Source organism: Diospyros lotus, chromosome 7 (genome assembly GCF_014633365.1).
Source record: "Diospyros lotus cultivar Yz01 chromosome 7, ASM1463336v1, whole genome shotgun sequence".
Classification (NCBI taxonomy): Eukaryota; Viridiplantae; Streptophyta; class Magnoliopsida; order Ericales; family Ebenaceae; genus Diospyros; species Diospyros lotus.
Window position 1 is genome coordinate 9419174 of NC_068344.1, and position 19226 is coordinate 9438399.

The 19226-nt window shown below is 36.5% G+C and overlaps 1 protein-coding gene across 1 annotated transcript in view; it reads right to left on the minus strand.

Moving 5' to 3' along the window:
• Positions 1-16242: 16242 nt before the first annotated feature.
• LOC127806185 (uncharacterized) overlaps positions 16243-19226 on the minus strand; it is a 55092-nt gene continuing 52108 nt past the window's right edge. Inside the window, exons 9-12 of the mRNA XM_052343305.1 lie at positions 17489-17659; positions 17294-17394; positions 17096-17207; positions 16243-16555 (exon numbers count right to left, since the gene is read on the minus strand). Of these exons, the coding sequence (XP_052199265.1) occupies positions 17154-17207; positions 17294-17394; positions 17489-17659 (326 nt within the window). The 3' untranslated portion in view covers positions 16243-16555; positions 17096-17153. The remainder of the gene's footprint in view (positions 16556-17095; positions 17208-17293; positions 17395-17488; positions 17660-19226) is intronic.

Genomic DNA, 19226 nt, shown 5'->3' on the forward strand with positions numbered 1-19226 from the left:
TCTTTCGCTGCTTGTGTCCTCAATTTCAACATAAAAGATAAATCGTATGTAGAGATTTTGTCTCAAGGAATTAAATTTATAACCTACTAATGCAAATCTCAATTTATCGTAACTCAACCACTTGACATGTGTCTTGAAAGCTCAAATATTAACTTTCTTTCTTCTTGATTACCATTATCACGACATGAGAACCACAAGCACTATGCCATCCATGGTCTAGCCCAATATAGCATAACAACTATAGGAGCATCGTGTGGCTATGAAAATGGTCCATATTGTGTCACAATATCTTCTACTTTAGTTGTGTATATTAATTATGTTTGTTTGATGTCTATAAAATAATACAAAATACTAAATAGAGTTTCTTATTCAAAATTGTATAATAAAATATTATAGTGGTATCTTTTACAACAAGAGTTTAAATATCATTGAGTCCATAAATTCTTATGTACTTATCTAATGTGTATGATTTATCAACCATTTACCAACATTCAATAAATTTATTAATTATACACTAAAAACAGTTGGTGGAAATTATAAAAAAATGAAATCACTCATGGATACTAATTATAAGAATATTATGTTATCTCTAACCACACTTCCTGTTGTATTTTTTATTATATTATAAATAATTCTCTTATTTTTTTTACTTCAAAAATTGTGTTTACTCCAACTACACTCCTTGTTTCATTATCTATTTAATTTATTTATTAATAAACTTCAATTCTAATTTTGTTACGACTTGAAATCTGATAAGTCATGACCAGCACTAATTCCTAGGCCCAGCGACCCCACAATGGACTAGAAAGCCTCTTCTCTAGCTCGATATTAATAAAAGCAATAATGCTACTGACAAGATATAGAATATGGAGTAAAATACCATTTCACATTCCAAATAACATTTCAATATTTCATATACAGCAGTTGTACAAAAATAAGAATGTCCATCACATTGCTGTCATAAATACATATTTAATCTCGTATCTAGGGCCCTTGGCACAATTATGTGCCACAAAAATAAAAGACAAAAGATCATACTCGACAATACATGTATGTCTCCATAGAGCATCCTATATCACATCAGGAATTAAAAGAGGGTCTGATATCATACCAGAAGATCTGTTGGACCAATAATCAAAAAGGAGAATTGCTTGAAAATATTTTTAATAAAAAAGGGTGAGTTTTGTGGACTCGCGAGTATAAGGTATGTTATGCCCACTAGGAGAGTATATAATAAAATGCTAGGATGATCATCATGAATACAATAACATAATAATGGTATAAATAACAGAAATATGTACCATATGTTTAAATAATTTGAGGTTTTAAAGGAAAACATAGTGTAGGGAAAATAGGTGCTTAAAGACAACCCCCATAAGTTGTTCACTAACCACCTAAGTCCCCTATACTTTTATATGAGATACATGCACTGATTCTGAGGACACACTAGTAGAAATTGGCCTAACGCCTATACACACATGCACTCAAGTATATATACTAGCACATACGTCATCATCACTATAATATCATAATGGCCCACGTGATAGTAGTGTTGAAACATACTATCCGTGTCTCTCATGGCCTTAGTATGCCAAGCCTCATAGTACCATGATTTTTCCTACTGTGAGTCATCAGGGAATCTACTATATAGTCCTCTAATAATAATGCAAATGATACCCTAATTTATGCACAAGTCATAATCATTTATCATTTCATGTGGTGCCTAAAATACACCATATCATTCAATATTTCACATTCTCCAGACAATAAAGTTAGGGTATCTTTTAGCTTATGTCTCTCTCAGTGGGATAAAAATATTTCATGCAAGTTAGAACATTTAAAAGTATTCTTCTATGATCCACATATAAAAATCATGTACGAGTTATGCATATAAAAATCAATACAAGTTTATAATCTTTATGCATGAAACAGTATATACGTGCATAATATAAGGTAAACATAACATATCTTGTCTACTCGATTGGGAAACAATGACTCAAGTCTGAGTCTGGGGAGAAGATCGAACAAAATCCTGAAAATTCGAACCTACAATAAATAGAATGGGGTGGTCACATTTAGGTAACAAGAGTAACGACGTAATGAAATTACTAAAAATCCTAACTATTGCCAAACACCTTGAATCGATTATTTGGTACCTTGGCCCGCGCAATATTTGAATTTAGCGTCATAGAATTCGTCAAGTTTAGCCATCAACTACGTCATTATACCTCGCCTTGCATGCTATGCGTAAGTATATAGTGGAACTACACACCCACTCATAGGCTGCAATAACATAATAATATATATATATTTCTATATTCACCCATAAACTAGTTTTCTTTTAATATAGATAATATATTTTTATTTAAATTCCTCCTTTATCAAAAATACATATATATTTATATTTATAACTCAATTGATAAATTTTTAAAAACTTAATAATTAATTAATTAATAATTTAATAAATGGTTTAAAAGGAATAAATTGTAATATTCTAGCCTCAGAGTAAAATGAATCCATCAGACATCAGGATTCGGAATAAACCCACGTCATCATCATAGGCTAGCCTAGAACGCACTCGAAATCAGTCTTGCTTGGCCTCGAGTCATCTAATAGGGCTTCGCCCTTAGGACTCCGATCAACAAAATGACTCGCCAATCATATCGCCAATTCCAAGAGACCTAAAGAGAACCCAAATTAGACTGACGTTGATATTTTGAGTAGGACCAACCTAACTAAGTCATCATAGGTCCACGGACAAGCGACAAGAGAGAACAAGCCGAGTGGGCCAACCCAAGGCCTGCCACAACTGGGTTAGTCATGCCCAACACATTGGGCCATCCTATAACCCAATTGGGCCCCGCCATCCTAGGCCAAAACCTAACCCGACATGCCCAACCCCCAAAGCCCTCATTTCATTTTTCTTTATATTTTATTTATTTTTATTTTATTTCCTTTTCTTTTCTTTCTTTCTTTTCCTTTTCTTTCTTCCCAGCAAACTACCGTCGCCGGTTGACGAAAAACGGCCGACCATCATACCGATACGAAGCCCTCACCACGAATAACAACATATCTCAAAATGAGACCCATCGGACGGTCAGATTTTAATAGATCTAAAAATTAATTTTCGACCAAAATATGGGCGAAATCTGGCCATTGCCATTCGCTGGTCGTCGGCCAGTTTTTGACGATCGGAGGGTACCACAAGGTGCATAGCACCTAGGCGACCAACATACCCGAAAATAACAAGGATCGGACGGCTAGATCTTCGTAGATCTAGAGTCAAACCGTTGACCAAAAAGAGAATAACCCACTGCCAACATCGCCGGCCACCGTGGCCGGTGATTTCTGGCGATCCAAGATTGCCACCCAACTCCCTCAAGCAAACCAACCAACATATCCCAAAACCATCAAAATCCAACGGTCGGATCTTCGTAGATCTAACCTTAAACAACCGGCCAAAAACCCACATCGCGCCTCAACATACATCTCATAAAAACAACAAGAAAAATCGACAAGATCAAGCCAAAATGCTTACCTCTTTGCAGATTGGGGGCGCTTTAACGGTGAAAATGAAGTTGGATCGAAGATCGAACGGTCGGATCGCGAGGAATCAATAAAAATCCAAGAGGAAATAAGAGAGAAAATGAGAGAGAGAGAGATATTTCGAGGGGGGGGCTGCCCAAGCGTCTCCCCCTTTTCTTTAAATATTTCCCCTTTTTTTTTTTAATTATCATATATATATTTAATTATTTTTTTTTCTTCTTTTTTTTTGGATCTTTACAACTTTATTTTGACTTACTTATAATTTTTTCTACTATAAGTTTTTAATATTTATTTTTTAATTTAATAATAAATATTATTGTTCATCGCCTAACCTTCTTCGTCGCTTGTTCGTCTCCTCCTTCGTCAATCTAGTCGTCTTTACCGCATGTTTGTCTCCATCGCATCGCCGCCTAAAAAGGTTTGTTTCCTTACACTCGCTATGTTTATTCATCTCTTCATTTCCCACCTTTGGTCGTCTTCTTCAACCATAGGCCTCTCCCTATTCGTCGTGTCCAACCAACAAGGCCTCATTAACATCAACTTGATCCTCAGCCCGACGAGAGGTCGTGCTTTTCGAAGAAGCAGGTTGAGCAACCACACCCTTTGAAGAAGTAGGTTAGGCAGAAGGACGGGGAGTCGACACAAGATCTTTGGATAACATAGGGGTCTTGGATGCCTGGGCACTCTTCTCTAGAGCAAGGGCCTTCTCAGCAACCTTACATGCCGATCCTGAGCTCGACTTAGCACCTCCATTCTAAGTGTACGCTACCTTACCTCCTCGACAGATATCTTGGGGGCTATCTCGCCTGAAATAGAGGACAAGTAGAGTAAGCAACTACAAAAGATAGCTGAAAAAGAAAGAAATGGCAAAAATTGACTCATGTAAGCAGCCAGACCCTCTCGATCACTCCCATACTTGACAAGGGACAAGCTCTCCAATACCGGGCAATCCTCAAGGAGATCCACCGTTAGCTGGTCCTCCGAGCTTAAGCTTCGGTACTCCACCCCTATAATGGAGCTCGACTCCTTATTCCAACACAAAGAGAATTTGGTGGCTGCATTCTCGTTTAAGAAGAAAGCAAATACGTCCTGCCGAGAGGCCACTTTGAAGTAGTCGGTCTTTAAATTCTTAAAAGAACTATCAAAGGCCTTCAGTAATTTCATTCTCAACAGCCTACTCAAAGAGAGCCAGCTACCCTTCCTGACGCCTTTCAACTGGAAGAAGGAAAAAAAGACCCCCGTGCTCGCTCCCCGAAATAAAAAAGTTTGACAACACTTTAAAGGCCTTCACGAAGATTTGACTATTTGGGTGCAGCTAGGTCAAGGCAACGTTCAATATACCCAACATCGAGCACTGGAACTTAGTAAATGGGAGTCGAAGACGAAGACATGTAAAAAACGTCTCGTACACAAAAATCAGCCCCAAGTCTATGGCTATGAAGACCCATTCCTCTTCCCTATAGGATTGACACTTAAACAAACCCTTGTATTTTTCAGCCGCTGACAAATGGATCCATGACCTGAACATAGCGACGTTGTCTAGGGATTTGTATGCCAAGGCGACTTTGGAAACATCCTCATTTACCCAACTGTAATCATTGTTGGGATTACATAGATCTTATCATATGCGCAGCGGAATTAAAATTTAGTTTGCAGATATCCCGTTTTTCAGAAATTATGGTTTAACTAATTGGAAACAAAAACGAAAGGTTACCTCTTTGATGAAATCGATTTCATCGTTAGATTTCTCGCCATTTAATCCTCCAAGTGTAGGATGCCGAGTCGGTCCACCCGAAATCACTTCTATCCAAGAATATCAAAGAGAGAGATAAGTACAAGAAATTTTTCACAAAAATTTCTAACTTATCTTTTGGATTTAAGAACACTTCTCCAAAAAACTCTCTTAACATTCAAGTGAATCAAGAAGACTCAAGTGTAGTGAATGAAGAGATTGAGAGCTTTTATATATACATTAAATGGGTTGGGCTTCTCAAGCCCATTCCATTTAATGTAATTGGGTCAAACCCAATCCAATAGTGTTAAATTAAATCCAATAGTGCCATTGGGCCAAACCTAATGTGCTAGCAAAAGGCCCAACCCAATTAATGATCAAATAATTATATTCATAATATAATTATTTAATTATTCTTATTTATCCAATAAATAATGCACTATTATTAGTAATTATAAAATTACTAATTTATCTATTTTTTCTTTGAAAGTGATTTTTTTTGTGTGAGACTTTCTGGGTTCACAAATAAATTGGCAATGAGAATAATCAATGATTAATTCTCGTAAATCATTAGTGACATATAGCAATATGTTATTACCCAATTTATTGTGAATAGGGTATTGTGAACCTTTTACTACGTTACCATGCAATACGGTCCTTCTATCATCCTATATCCCGACAAGATATGAGATCATGGTCAGTATGTCGAATTTCTTAATCTCGTCATATGACCAAATCCAAAATCAATCTTGACTAATTATGACACAACCTGTATGGAACAAATTCCATCGTCATATTACCTCGGCCAAGGATTTATCGTCAAGTGATTACTGGATCACATAGGATATCTTCCTCATAAATCTTGAGATGATAGATTCCATGTCTAATGCATACATACCTCATGTATTACTGAATCAGACATATAGATACGTATGATTATCATTGATTAGAACAACCGCATAATATCGCTGATATCCTAATCCACCAATACACAGATATCTATGTCATCTCAAGTCTAAGGACTAGTTGCAAAATCGCAGCTAACATTAAATCATTGACCCGTGAGAAGTAACCCATGTGATTTAATGTTAACAGTCCCGTTCAATGAACTCATTCTTGTAACGAGCACCCACCCATCTTCCTTCTATATTTCATACAGAATGGCACGAGACTCACTAATCTTATCTTTCAGTATCTCATACTGAATAAGGAAGAAGACGATGTGCTGGCCTTTACGAGTTGCTATTATCCAGATTAGGAATTCTACGGCCAGGAACACGTTTATAGTATAATGAACTGTGGATTATCCGTAACTCGTATTCTTAATGCTTAAGAATGGTATCAACTCCTTATTATACTAATGGATGTATGTTTTATAATTTAAACTATATTGCAATTTAAATAAAACATAAACTTGCCATTTAAACAATATTTAAAGAATTACAAGATCGAATCTATCATATCCTAGAATTTTAAAAAATAAATAATAATTATTCAAATCAGTGTTTGAGGACATTATTAAATATTTGAGAATTTAAAAGGAAATATTTATTTATGTAATTTTGAGGAAATATGAAATTTAGGTATTTAATTAAATTATTTGGGAGTATTTATGAAAATAGAAAAATAATAAAATAAATTGAATTAGGGGATTTCTGGAAATTATAGGGTGAAAGTGAAATAAGGGGTAATTGTGAAGTGTGGGCACAAGTGTCAATTTTTGAAAGTCTGGGTGCTGGAATAATTCTTGAAAATGGGTCGCGAGTCACCTTAAATATAATCGCGCGCATTGTATATATGAGGGAGCAGTTGACGCGAGCGGCTACGCGTGCGCGTGTGCAGGCGGGGAATGCAGGTTCGATTCTGCCCGCGCGCTGGAGGGATTTTGGCTGATTTTTCAGCCAAAACCTTGCCCAAAACGACAGTTGACGCGAGCGACTACGCGTGCGCATGTGCAGGCGGGGAATGCAGGTTCGATTCTGCTTGCGCGCTGGAGGGATTTTGGCTGATTTTTCAGCCAAAACCTTGCCCAAAACGACGTCGTTTTGGGCAAGGCGGTGGGTAACCCTTGGCTGCCACGTGGCGTGCGCTGATGGCTCTCTTCTTTTCCTTTTTAAAGGCCGATTTCAGCATGCTCTGGGAGCAATTTCAACAGCAAACGAGCGAAGGAAAATCAGGAAAGAAGAAGGCGCGTCAGTAAAGGAATTTGGGGAAAATTGAAGATTAAACTCTGTTTAATCGCGGTTTAATTAGCCAGGTAAGTAAATAAATATGTAATAATCATTCTGTACGGTTGGAATTTCATTTTGGGCCCAATTTTATTAATTTTGGGAGTTATTCTATTTTACAGCGTGTATTATTTTGGTGTCATTTAAGCGTAAAAACGCTATAAACGACTAGATACAGGCAAGCTCTCATCTACCCTTACGATTTCTTTTCATTTTATAACTCCACGCCTTTCCTTAATTCATTTCGGTGTCGCGTATTAATTATATACATTGAGGATGTTATTGGCGTGATTTAATTTAAATTAAATATAAGACTCGTTGGGGTTTTATTTACTGTGTGCCTACGTGGAATTTTAGATGGCTAAATTATTTATATTACACGGTTATATTTAATTAATGCGATCCACGGTTTTATTAATCGCTATTAAACGTTTTATTTCGCAGCGGGAGTGCAAGAAGGGCAAGAAACGACCGTGTAAAGGCAAGGTCCTAACCCATTCCTCCTGCTCTTTAATTCTCGTGAGAGACTCTGTAATTTCCTATATTTTATCCTCTCCCTTACTCTAATTCGACGCCTAACCTTATTTGTTGAATTATTATTCATTTTTTTTAATTTAAATTAAATCCGGAACTTCTAGAGTTTTATTTGTTGAATGCCTACAGGGGTTTGTACCGCCCCCATTCCTTTCGAAATGATGCCGAACCCAGATTGGGGACTAGGTTCCTAAACATGCGGGTTTATTTACGATTTTCTCGGGTTTGTTTATGGTTCGGTTAGAGCTATCGAGCAGTGGGGCAAGGGTCAACTATTTGGTGACGTTGGGGTTAACTATTGTACGACCCTAAAGTGGACCGTCGAGTGGACACTCCTAGTCATTGGCCGTTGACCGGTGTCGAGCACTGCTGATTAGCTCTGCCAGTATGTGATTTACTGCACGTTTAGATTCATTATATTACTATTCATGATTTGATATGCACATGGGTACGAGTTGCATGTTGGGATATTCATTTATTGAGTATGCTTGGACACGGACATTCTAGCTTGGTTAGGTTGCATCTAGCCCGTGCATATGCATCGCGTGTGGTTTACTATGTGGGCGGAGCATGGCCTGATACCTGGATGTATGGGCGCCAGTGTATCACGTTGATGCTCACTACGCCATTGCATTTTTATGTGCACTATATGGTTACTGGTAGTTATTAGTTCTTGGACGGGAGGACCGTTCTGAGGGAGCCTATGGCTCGGGTGTCGGGAGTACTGACACAAACAGATGGGTGATGGGAGCACCGACCCGAGACAGCACGCGCAGGTTTGTTGGAGATTTATGTTGCCTTTCAGGGCAACGACAGGTTGGTATGGGACTTGGGTGCCGTGTGTTTGTGTCTTGTGTGGGCTCTAAGGACCGGTATGTGATTTCATTATGCTATACTATTGTGTGATAGCGTCTCATGGCTTGTGTGTGCTTAGGGGTTGGTGTTCTGGGGGAGAGTTTATTGGTTTTGTACAACCTTTAGCCTTTCTTTCCTTATGCTTACTGAGTCTCTCGACTCACTTTGCTTTCCATCATTCCAGGTAGTGGCAGCATGGGCCATGGCAAGGGAGTCATCTTTTAGCGATAGAGTCGGTATGGTGTACAGGCAGTCCCATCAATCCCTGTCAACTCTGATGGTTGAGTAGGATTTACTCTATTATTTTTACTTTGCCAGGTCATCCCTTGAGTCTCGTGTATGTTGGCACAGGAGCCTGTTTTCATTTATTGATCTTATGACCACTGTGCTAGCGGGGTACCCATAGTGCATGCATGTATATATGGTTTCGCTTCCGTTGTTTTAAATCTTGTGTATGCATGCCAGGGTAGTTTTGTCTTGTATGTTCCATTCTTTCTCCTTCCGTAAGTGCTCTCGTTCAGATAGTCCGGGTGGTTGGGATATTCGAGCGGGGGTGCTTATAGAATCCCTTTGTGTCACTAGAATTGGTCTTTAGGGCTCATATCTAACAATCATCACTTGTGTTAGAAAGCGGGTTTGAAGATGATCCAACCATGGACAAAGCACCTACACTATCCCTGAGGGAACCAGAGAAAACAGAGTTGTCATAAGTTGTACCACATTCCTACTTCGATCTATGTTTCAACTACCCTAATCTATATATCAAACCACTCCCTTACGCTCGACCGGTAAAGCCAGACGGCCAGGCGTCCGATTCCTTACTAGGGGCTCTCCCTCAATAATCGCGGAGTCATTCCCTTCCCCAAGTTCGCTCCCCAAACTCGCCCTAACACTCTGTAAGCCAACAGAAAGTAACAAAAAGAGCGGAAGCCTAAAGAATAGAAAATTAGTTTCAAGAAGTTACTTAAGGAAATGAGCGGAATATGTGAGAGAATAGTGAAAAGAGAACTTAGCCCAAACACGGGAGCGATTGAAGGTAGAAAGAATGCGGAGGCTCTCGAGAAATCAGGGTTCAAAAATCGGTAGCAAATGTAAGAGTGTGAAGCAAGGAAAATGACTTACAGGTGCCTTTACATGGATATTGCACGATGCATCCAACGAATAGAGATCAAGAGTCGCTAAACACTCATAGAGATCATGCCACCCATCACGCACTATTATGCGCATTAAACACCTTAGGTTAAAATGGCGATACAACTTCTTGTTCGCCCACAACGTCACATCTTCCGAAATTGACGGCTCAAATTTTAAGGTTGTGTGCACTACTTGTCAGAACCTCGAAAAACACCCCCTGGAACTATCGAGTTTGGACACATAAAGCTCATCCTCATTAAGCACAACCTTAGCAAGCTCGACTCCAGCAAGCTTGGTACAACGATTGAGGCTGGCTAGAGCATTATCACCACTATGGCTATGCTCCGAGCTCGGATGCTCACCTCTGCGAACATTCGAACTAGGGGGCTATGGACTGTATTGATTCATTGGGCCAAGGGCCCACAGCTTGGCACCGAGCCCGACCCCCAAACTAGATCTCAGTCTAAGAAGATCAGATAGTCTTTCCATCTAGGTCGAGATCCTCACACCAATAATGGATTCTATCAACCCCGAATGACTCACACACTGATCCTCATCTACTTGTAATCTTCATCAAATCCATGATCCTCGAGAATGATCCCTATCACTACCGTGCGTCTCGACCCTCTATCCTCCCACGATGACTGGTGATACATATGACACATTCATCTCTATATAAACTAGTCTGATCACAGGGTAAGGTGTATGTTCTTTCCAAACCTTACACACATTCTGATATTTTAAACCCTCACTGACTTGAGCGTCGGAGTGCTTGCAGGTGCTGGCCACCCTCACCGCGAAGATCACTGGATTGTGACATTCCGTCGCCACTGCAACTAGTCTTGCCAAACTTCGTTATGTCGGAAGGAATAAGCTTATCCAAGAAACACACTTTTCTTATAGTTCAATTAAACACAAGTGTTGTTTGTAAAAGTTAGATAGAACTAACTTTTCAATCACACTCACTTGGATACATGGAAACTTTAAGGAGCCAAGATAATGAGATATTCTCATCTCATGTAATATCACTAGATTCTTAAAAGATAAGAATCATTCAACTAAGCTCATACATCAATACATGACATATTCCATACCATTACACAAATGACTATTTATTCACAAATGGAATACATATATATGAACCATACATAAGTCAAGTATTACTTGATTGAAATATAACACATAAAACATTACAAGAATGTTCCTTAACAAAGCACATCATTAACACAAAAATACTCTAGTTTGATTATTATGATAACTCATTTATATATCAAGACAAGATCACATATAAGACAAAGCACAACATATAACATTAAGATGCTCTAACTCTAGCATCATGATTTTCTCAAAGCAAGAGCACTCATGAGCTTAGCAAAGCATATATGAAAAAAGCTCAAAACTCATATACCACTAATGCACACATTGAGTAATTCTTGAAAGATAGAAATTTTAGAATACTATTACTCAAATGCATTGATCCTAAATATGAGCAACACTTAGGAAGCATTGCTTGAAAACATACAACATTTAAATTCATTCAAGAAATATCTAGGCTATATCTAGATGTTAAAAGATAGAATTATTTAAATACATCTTCGAGTGACTGACCATTACTTGAATATCAACTTGAGAAGATTGTTCTACAACAACTTAGCCAAGTGCTACTTGCAATCCTATAAATACTCAAATCAAAGCAACAATCATTCAAAAACTTAAATGTTCTTTCATCTTAGAACATTGAGAGCCTTATCAAATAGATAACTTAGGCTCTATGAAATAGAACTTAAGATCACAACTTAAGCTAATGTATATATTCGAGAGCAAAGATGATTGATACTAAAACATTAACTAAAAACACACCGCTATTAGACTTGAGAGAAACTATCACAAAATTTAAGTGCTTAAGATATTTTTCAACCTCAAGTTTACTCTAAACACCATGAGGTCCATGACACTCATGCAATATAGATACAAAAGATATCCTTTGAAATCCTAGAGCAACACATTGAGCATATAGGCAAGAGCAAGATTAATCACATAAATACTAAGATTGTTAACACAACCTTATCATGAAGAACAAGACAAATAAAAATTCTATGAATCAAAACTCAAGTATCTTCACTTGAGTATATAATCTTCTTCTCAAAAGACATGATGTTGACTTGATGTTTAACACTTAAACATTAGTCAACATATATAGAATACATTACTCTAAAACTTGAGTAATGCTACCACATAAAGCACTTGGCATAGCATGAGCTTCACAAACAACTCATGAAACAACTCATGCATTAGAACTTAGGATAGCCCTAAGGAGAAACATGTCTATATTAAATCAAAAAGGCACATATAAGATTATGCTAAAGGATAATCCTATCAAGGTCCTTTGACTAAGGAAACCTCCATATATTTTAACAAGATAAGCGTAACACATATTCTATAAATAATATTCTAATTCAACACGTATGAATGTTCCATGAGAACATAACATAAGATGACATTCAAGTTTTGGCATGAATGTAGTCATTATCAAAACATCTAGATCATGTTGATGTGAAGGAATTGAATTAGTTGTCATATGCCTAAGAATTAGGACATTTCAACACCTACAGCTCCAGATATTGCAGGAACAATGAACATCCAAAATCCCAACTTTAATTTGGAGAGCATTTCTTAACTGCACTTTGTAACTTTGCTCATACATACATACATATATATATATATATTCTTGTTTTCTTGTTTTTTTTTTTCCCATTGAGGACAATGTGATATTTAAGTCTGGGGGAAAGGGTAGAAAAAAAAATTCAAACTATTTCTCTTATTTTTAGTGCTTTTGAAAAAAAAGAAAAAAAAACAATTGAAGTGAAATATGGGATTTGAGAAAAAAAATTCTTTGTTTTGTTTTGGTTGGGTAGTGAAAAGCCTATGATAAGACTACTTGCTAGTGATTAGAACTTTTAAAGAAAGTTGAATACTCTCTAGATTTTGTGTTTTATTCTTGTGATAATTTTTGTCAGCTTATGATCCTTTAAACTTTATAGAGCACATAGCCTTGATTGATACTTGTGACTATGCTTGTTTAGTGACGGTTTATGTGATCTAGAACATTTTATTCTATCATTTTAGCTCTAGAACATGCTTGATTGCTTCTTGAGGTGAAATCCTAGGTGACACACTACTTAGAAAATGATTTAGGCATTCTTTGGACCTCTAGAGCCTATATATTACTTAACTCTTTTCTATATTCCGCTAGTCTGCCTTTTGAGCCAGACATACATATCTATATTAGTCTTATCTTTCTTTCTTTTAACCTCATTAATCCTACCAGTTACGAGCCTAAACATGGACCTTTCCTTTAGTGAGAATTTTAAAAATACACATCTTGTAAAAGAGCCACAAAAAAGAAAAAAAATGAAAAAACTGTGAAAGGGTGGATGCAAGGAAGGAGGAGTTAATGCTGTAAAAGTGGGGTACTTGAAAAGAAAAAAAAAGTTACTTTCTTAAATAGCCTGCTATTGCGTGATTGTATTTAAATATATGGTTGTTACTTGGGTGCTGCACTGGTTGATCCAGTTTTAGCTCTCACTTATTCAGTATTAAGCATACATGTTGGCCAAAATGGACACTCGTTGTACAAAGATTCTTCATATTTTCAAAAAGGACAAGGCAATGGAATTCTTGATGGATCAAGCTTGGATACAACAGAGTAATCATCTTTAAACTGACCGTAGCATGCACTTGGCCTTATATCAGTTATAGCATATGGTGCTGGTGAAATTTGTGGATTTTTGTTTTACTTTACCTTCAGGTGGTGCCTGGAATTTCTTTATGCCATTCCATCAGTTAGTTTGTGGTGTCAATGATTATTTCTACCTCTTGTCCTACTACTCTTTCAGTTACCAACTAGTGTGAATAGTTCAAGTGATGAAAAAAAAAACATTACTCTTAAGATGTGTTCACAAATAAGTTCTCACTATTTGGAATCCCATTCTTTAGATGGAGCCAAATACAATAACCGAACATTACAAGCCTTAAAAAGATTTATTGATTCTAAGTGGTGTCAGTTGCCTACATTAGTGGAGAGAGGCATGAAAAACAAGCATATGGAGCTTGCATTCATCCATATTGTTTATTGTTGCATAAACTTATCTAGATTGCGAATTCATTATTGACAAAGGCTAATCACACACACACTTGAAGGATTATTTGTGAATGAAAGTTGTGTCTTGAATTGAGTCCAAAATCTTGTTAGTATTTTATCGTTTTTTTAGTTATCTTGTCTAAACAAATTTTGAGACATACATTTTATTACCTTAACCATTTGTGAGTTTATTTATTTATTTTTTGGTTTCTTTTATTTCTTTTGCTCAAGGACTAGCAAATTTTAAATTTAGGGGAATTTGATAAGTGTAATTTTTACACGATTTTTATCAAATTTTTAATTATTAAAATTGCTAGTTTTCTTTTATTTCTTTTAATTTTTTTTCTTTCTAGTGATTTTTCCTTATTTATTTGTGATTGTAGGAATGAGATGGTTTAGTATAAAAGGAGGGAAATTTAATACATTACATGAAGGAAACAAGGGCACAATTGAGAATGTTTGAGATTAAATTAAAACAATGTTGAATTAAATCCTAAACTATGGTGGAGAAGCTTTGGAGAAAAATGGATTACACATGACATTCAAGAAAAAGGAGATAAGGGAAATTGGTCGTTTATTTTCCTATTTTTTTGGGCTCTCACCATTTCTTTTGAATCGTGGTTGGGAAGCCTCATATGGAGGAGATTGAATACGAGAAAAAAGGCTGCAAGGTCAAGTGAAAGCCAAGCCTCACGTAGCAGCAGCAAAGACGCAAGCGGGGAAAATAAATAGAGGAAAGAAACGGAGAAGAAGGGAGGAAAAAAATGGAGCTCCTATTGGAGAATTGATGATACGAGAGAGTCAACTTTTAAGGAAGATTTTGAAATAGGGAGTTTCTGTTGGAGAATTGGTGATCCGACTAGTGTGATTTTAATTATAAAAATCCAACAAATTTAATGTATCTTCAAATAATTAAACTCACGTAGAGATATGATGGATTATTAGGTAGATATATTTTCGGTGTTCTTTGAGAAAATGCATTGGATAATTAAGAGATTTTTGTGAACTTAAAAAAATTAGAATTCTTAAGATTTGAAATTTTAAGTTGTGTGAGATTAGCTAGGTGAAATCAAAAGTCCTAGATTTGTTTCCTACTAGTTTCAAAGCCAAATATCATATTTCTTTCTTTTTATTTAGTTTAGTTTTGTCATACATTTGATCAAAATTAGTGATCAAGATTTTTTCAATTTTCAATTCTCCATATAATAAATAAGTTATTGAAATTCGGTACTCAATAACATAATTAGTCCCTGTGAGTTTGACATTTTTTACTACTTGCTACGACTTTGTACCCTTACAAATAATAACATCAATTGTTTGTTTCTTAAAAAACATTGAGAAAAATAAAAGAAAGCATAGTTTATAATGCAAAACAAAAATCAATTTTGAAGTGTTAAAATGAGCTTACCAAAATTGCGTCCAAGTTTGGCGTATCAATCTTTGACCAGTAGAGTTCGAGCTAAACTTTAAGGCTCAAGTCGAGCTTAAATTCGAGACTAGAAACTAGCTTGCTAAGCCAAGTTTGAGCTTACAAAGTTAAGCTCGATTCGATTCAATTGCAACTCTTATAATATGAAAACATATTATTAAATCTAAAAAGAACTAATATACACTTTCACTTTAAAATGATATCCCTTTTTGTTAATGGTTAGAGTAAAAAATGCAAAATAATTCTTTTCAAATTTTACAATACATCTCCATACTATTAATAATATAATATCATGAATTAACGATATACTTACTAATGAATTTTATTATGAACATACCTTAGATTGTGAATAAAATTTGTGAGCTGAATTTGTGACCGAGGCATAAAATTCTTCAGCTAACCTTTTCTTCACATACTAATATTATGGTTAAATAACAAAACTAACTGTTTAGAAAACTTTAGTTTTCTCCTTCCACTTTTGATTTTTAATTAAAATTATTCTTTCAAAATTTTATTTTTCTTTTTTTTATCTCTTTACTCTTTCTCCTCTCTACTAGAGTCGTCAACAACATGAGATTAAAAATGAAATAATACAACAATCTGAGCTACACTAACAGTTGTGATGCTTTGCAGTTCTCTAAGCAATAAAAAAAAATAAAGTTAATAAGATTAAAAACAGTGGCATGGACAGATAGTGTCGTATACAAAAACAACAACATGAACCACACAATGAATTAAAAATAGTGGAATGGACAGATAGCTTCGTATACAAAAACAACAACATGAACCACACAATGAATTAAAAACAGTGGCATGGACAGAACACAATGAATTAAAAACAGTGGCATGGACAGATAGGTTGGTATACAAAAACAACAACATGAGCCACACAATGAACTACATCATCCCCCCTCTTGTATATTTGATCCTAGAGCCATGAAATTCACATGTGCGCCCTACACAAAACCAATTAAAAAGAACATCATCATCATCAACAACAACAACAATAACAACAACAACAACATCAACAACAACAACACATCCAGCCGTTATCCCACTATGTGGGGTTGGCTACATGAATTCTAGACTTCTATGTGGGTTACATCTCAACAGATAGTTTGCCTAGAATTCATATTTAGATTCGACTAAGTTTTACGCTGGCTGTAGGCTACCTAATGCAATCCTCCTCCTTTATCCGGGCTTGGGACCGGCAGTGGATAATATCTCCTAGCGGAGTAATGATAAAATGAAATTTCAACACCATCTTCATATGGAGAAGTTTCATAAGAAGGTGGTGAATGAAGATAATTGATATAGTTGTGTTCCATCATTTAGTTAACATGGTGAAATCAACAAGTGCAATATGGAAACACACCAATAAAAAGAACATCAACATTTGACATTAATTAAGAAGGGTTCAAAAGAGTTTAGGGCTCATCTTAATTGTAATCATTTGACAATTAATAAGGGTTCAAAAGAACATCAATGATAGGTACCTCATTCCTTCTATAGACTAGGCACGGGAGCCCCAACAAATCTTTGTTTGGTTGGGTGTCAGTCATAAGAGCTAAGAAATTGTACTATTCGTGGATATACTTGATCTCCAGCCTGCATGTCGCGTGAAAACAAAATTTGAAGCCGTTACAAGATTTGAGATGTAGTATGACAAGTAAAAGAATTAATAATTTGCATACCAGCCGTGCTGCCACCAAGTCATAATGAGCATAGTGTGGACCCTCAGATTCTCCATATACTTTGTACGTAACCAAGTGCTCGGGGATGAGCTTTACGGTTTCTGTTTAGAAAGATGACAAGCAAGAAAAACAAAAATTAAGTAAAAATTACCAAGGTCAAATAGGAACATGTAAGATGAATCTCCTTAAACGCACCATAGACAGCTTCTGGAGGGCATATTAGGTCCTCATCTCCAGCAAGGGCTAAGACGGGAACTGTGCTTTTATGTAGATGATCTTTGTAGAAAAACATGCCACTCCTATTCTGGAGCCCACCTTTCCGAAACGCCGTTGTCAGCTGCAGGAGTAATTCTGTGGGGATTGTACCTGTCAAGCATGAGGAAAGCATATCAGACTAAGAAACAGAAAGCCAGAGGCAACATGATGTGATTTGGTCTACTTGTTTTTTAATTAATTATGTTATATCCTTATTTTGATTATACAAACGGAATTGTAGATTAATTTAGCCTACGGTGTGTGGAATGTCTACTTCAACTTTTTGGTCATGTGATTAGTAAATGATAGAAAAAATTAGACAATGGAAGGAGTGGGACAAGTATAATAGAACTAATGTTAGGGCTAGATATTTTTATTCCTAGCCCCTCAAAATATTTTCAATATTGGAGGTGAAAAGAAACCTAAAGCTGGTTCCGCGCTCTCTGCTTCTCAAGATGGATATTCTTCTTCTCTTCTCTCCTTCCATTTTTCGTCTTTCTTCTTCTTCTTCTTCCTCAACTATCCTCCTAGGTTCCCTACTAATTTGGTTTTGGTTATGAAGAAGCGCGTCAACTCCTAATCGCTCTATCAAGCCAGTGAGTTTATTTGGGTCTCAATTTGCTCAACTGACTATTGTTGGCATCAAAAGGCATCTTGCCAAGTCTTTCCTCCAAGGTGGGGTCTCTCTCTCTCTGGACGACTAACCGACCCCTAAACAAGTCTTTTATGCAATCGCTCTAAGGATGTTATTATAAAAAATGAGTTATGCAATGCAAGACTCTAGAAGTGGTATTTTCACTAGATGGAAGATGACCAATAAAAATTTCTTTTCAGTATCGGTGCAGTGGGCGGTTGTGGGGCAGATGTTATGATAAAAAAATGAGATATACTGATGCAATGCCAAGGGAGAAGTTCAAAACTTAACACTTTCTACATCCACCAAACCAATTCAACCCAAGTATGGAGGAGGTCCTGAACTACGTTCAATTGCTTCAAATGTGAGCAACCAGGACATGTCATTCAAATTCCATCAAAGAAAATTCATCTCAAAGTCAAACTTGACAGATGACGACATCCATGATCCTTGTAAAGAGGACAAGTATGATTTCGAGAAGAAAGTAGGAGCAAAAAAAACAGGCCACCAAGCAGAGAAGTTGATAGTGATGAAGGCCAGTTTATTGTGATTCATGGCATCATTATAGCTCCAAAAGCCCCTTCTCACAATAAACGATTGAGATGAAGTCTCTTCCAGACCACTTGCGCGGATAGGGGAAAGTTGATTGATTGTAATAGACAGTGAAACTACTAAAAACTTTGTACCACATAAAATTATTCACAAGCTTAGCTTACAAAATAAAAAGGTGGGTAACCTTACTAAGGGGCCTGGTTCAAGCAAGTAGGTGAGGTCTCTGTCACTCACCAGTGCCCGCTCAAATTTTCCATTTAGAAGAATTATAAAATGAGGTTCGTGTGGTGTGGTTCCACTTCAGGTATGACATTCTGCTGAGGCATCCTTGGCAATTTCATAGGAGGACCAACATGATGAAGAGAACACACATACCTTTAAGAAATATAATCTTCAGATTGTTTTTTACCCACAAAAGGATGCAGAGTTCTCTGAATTCAGGCAAGATATTATGCATTGTGTAAACAAGTGTAGAATTTGCCAATTGTTTAA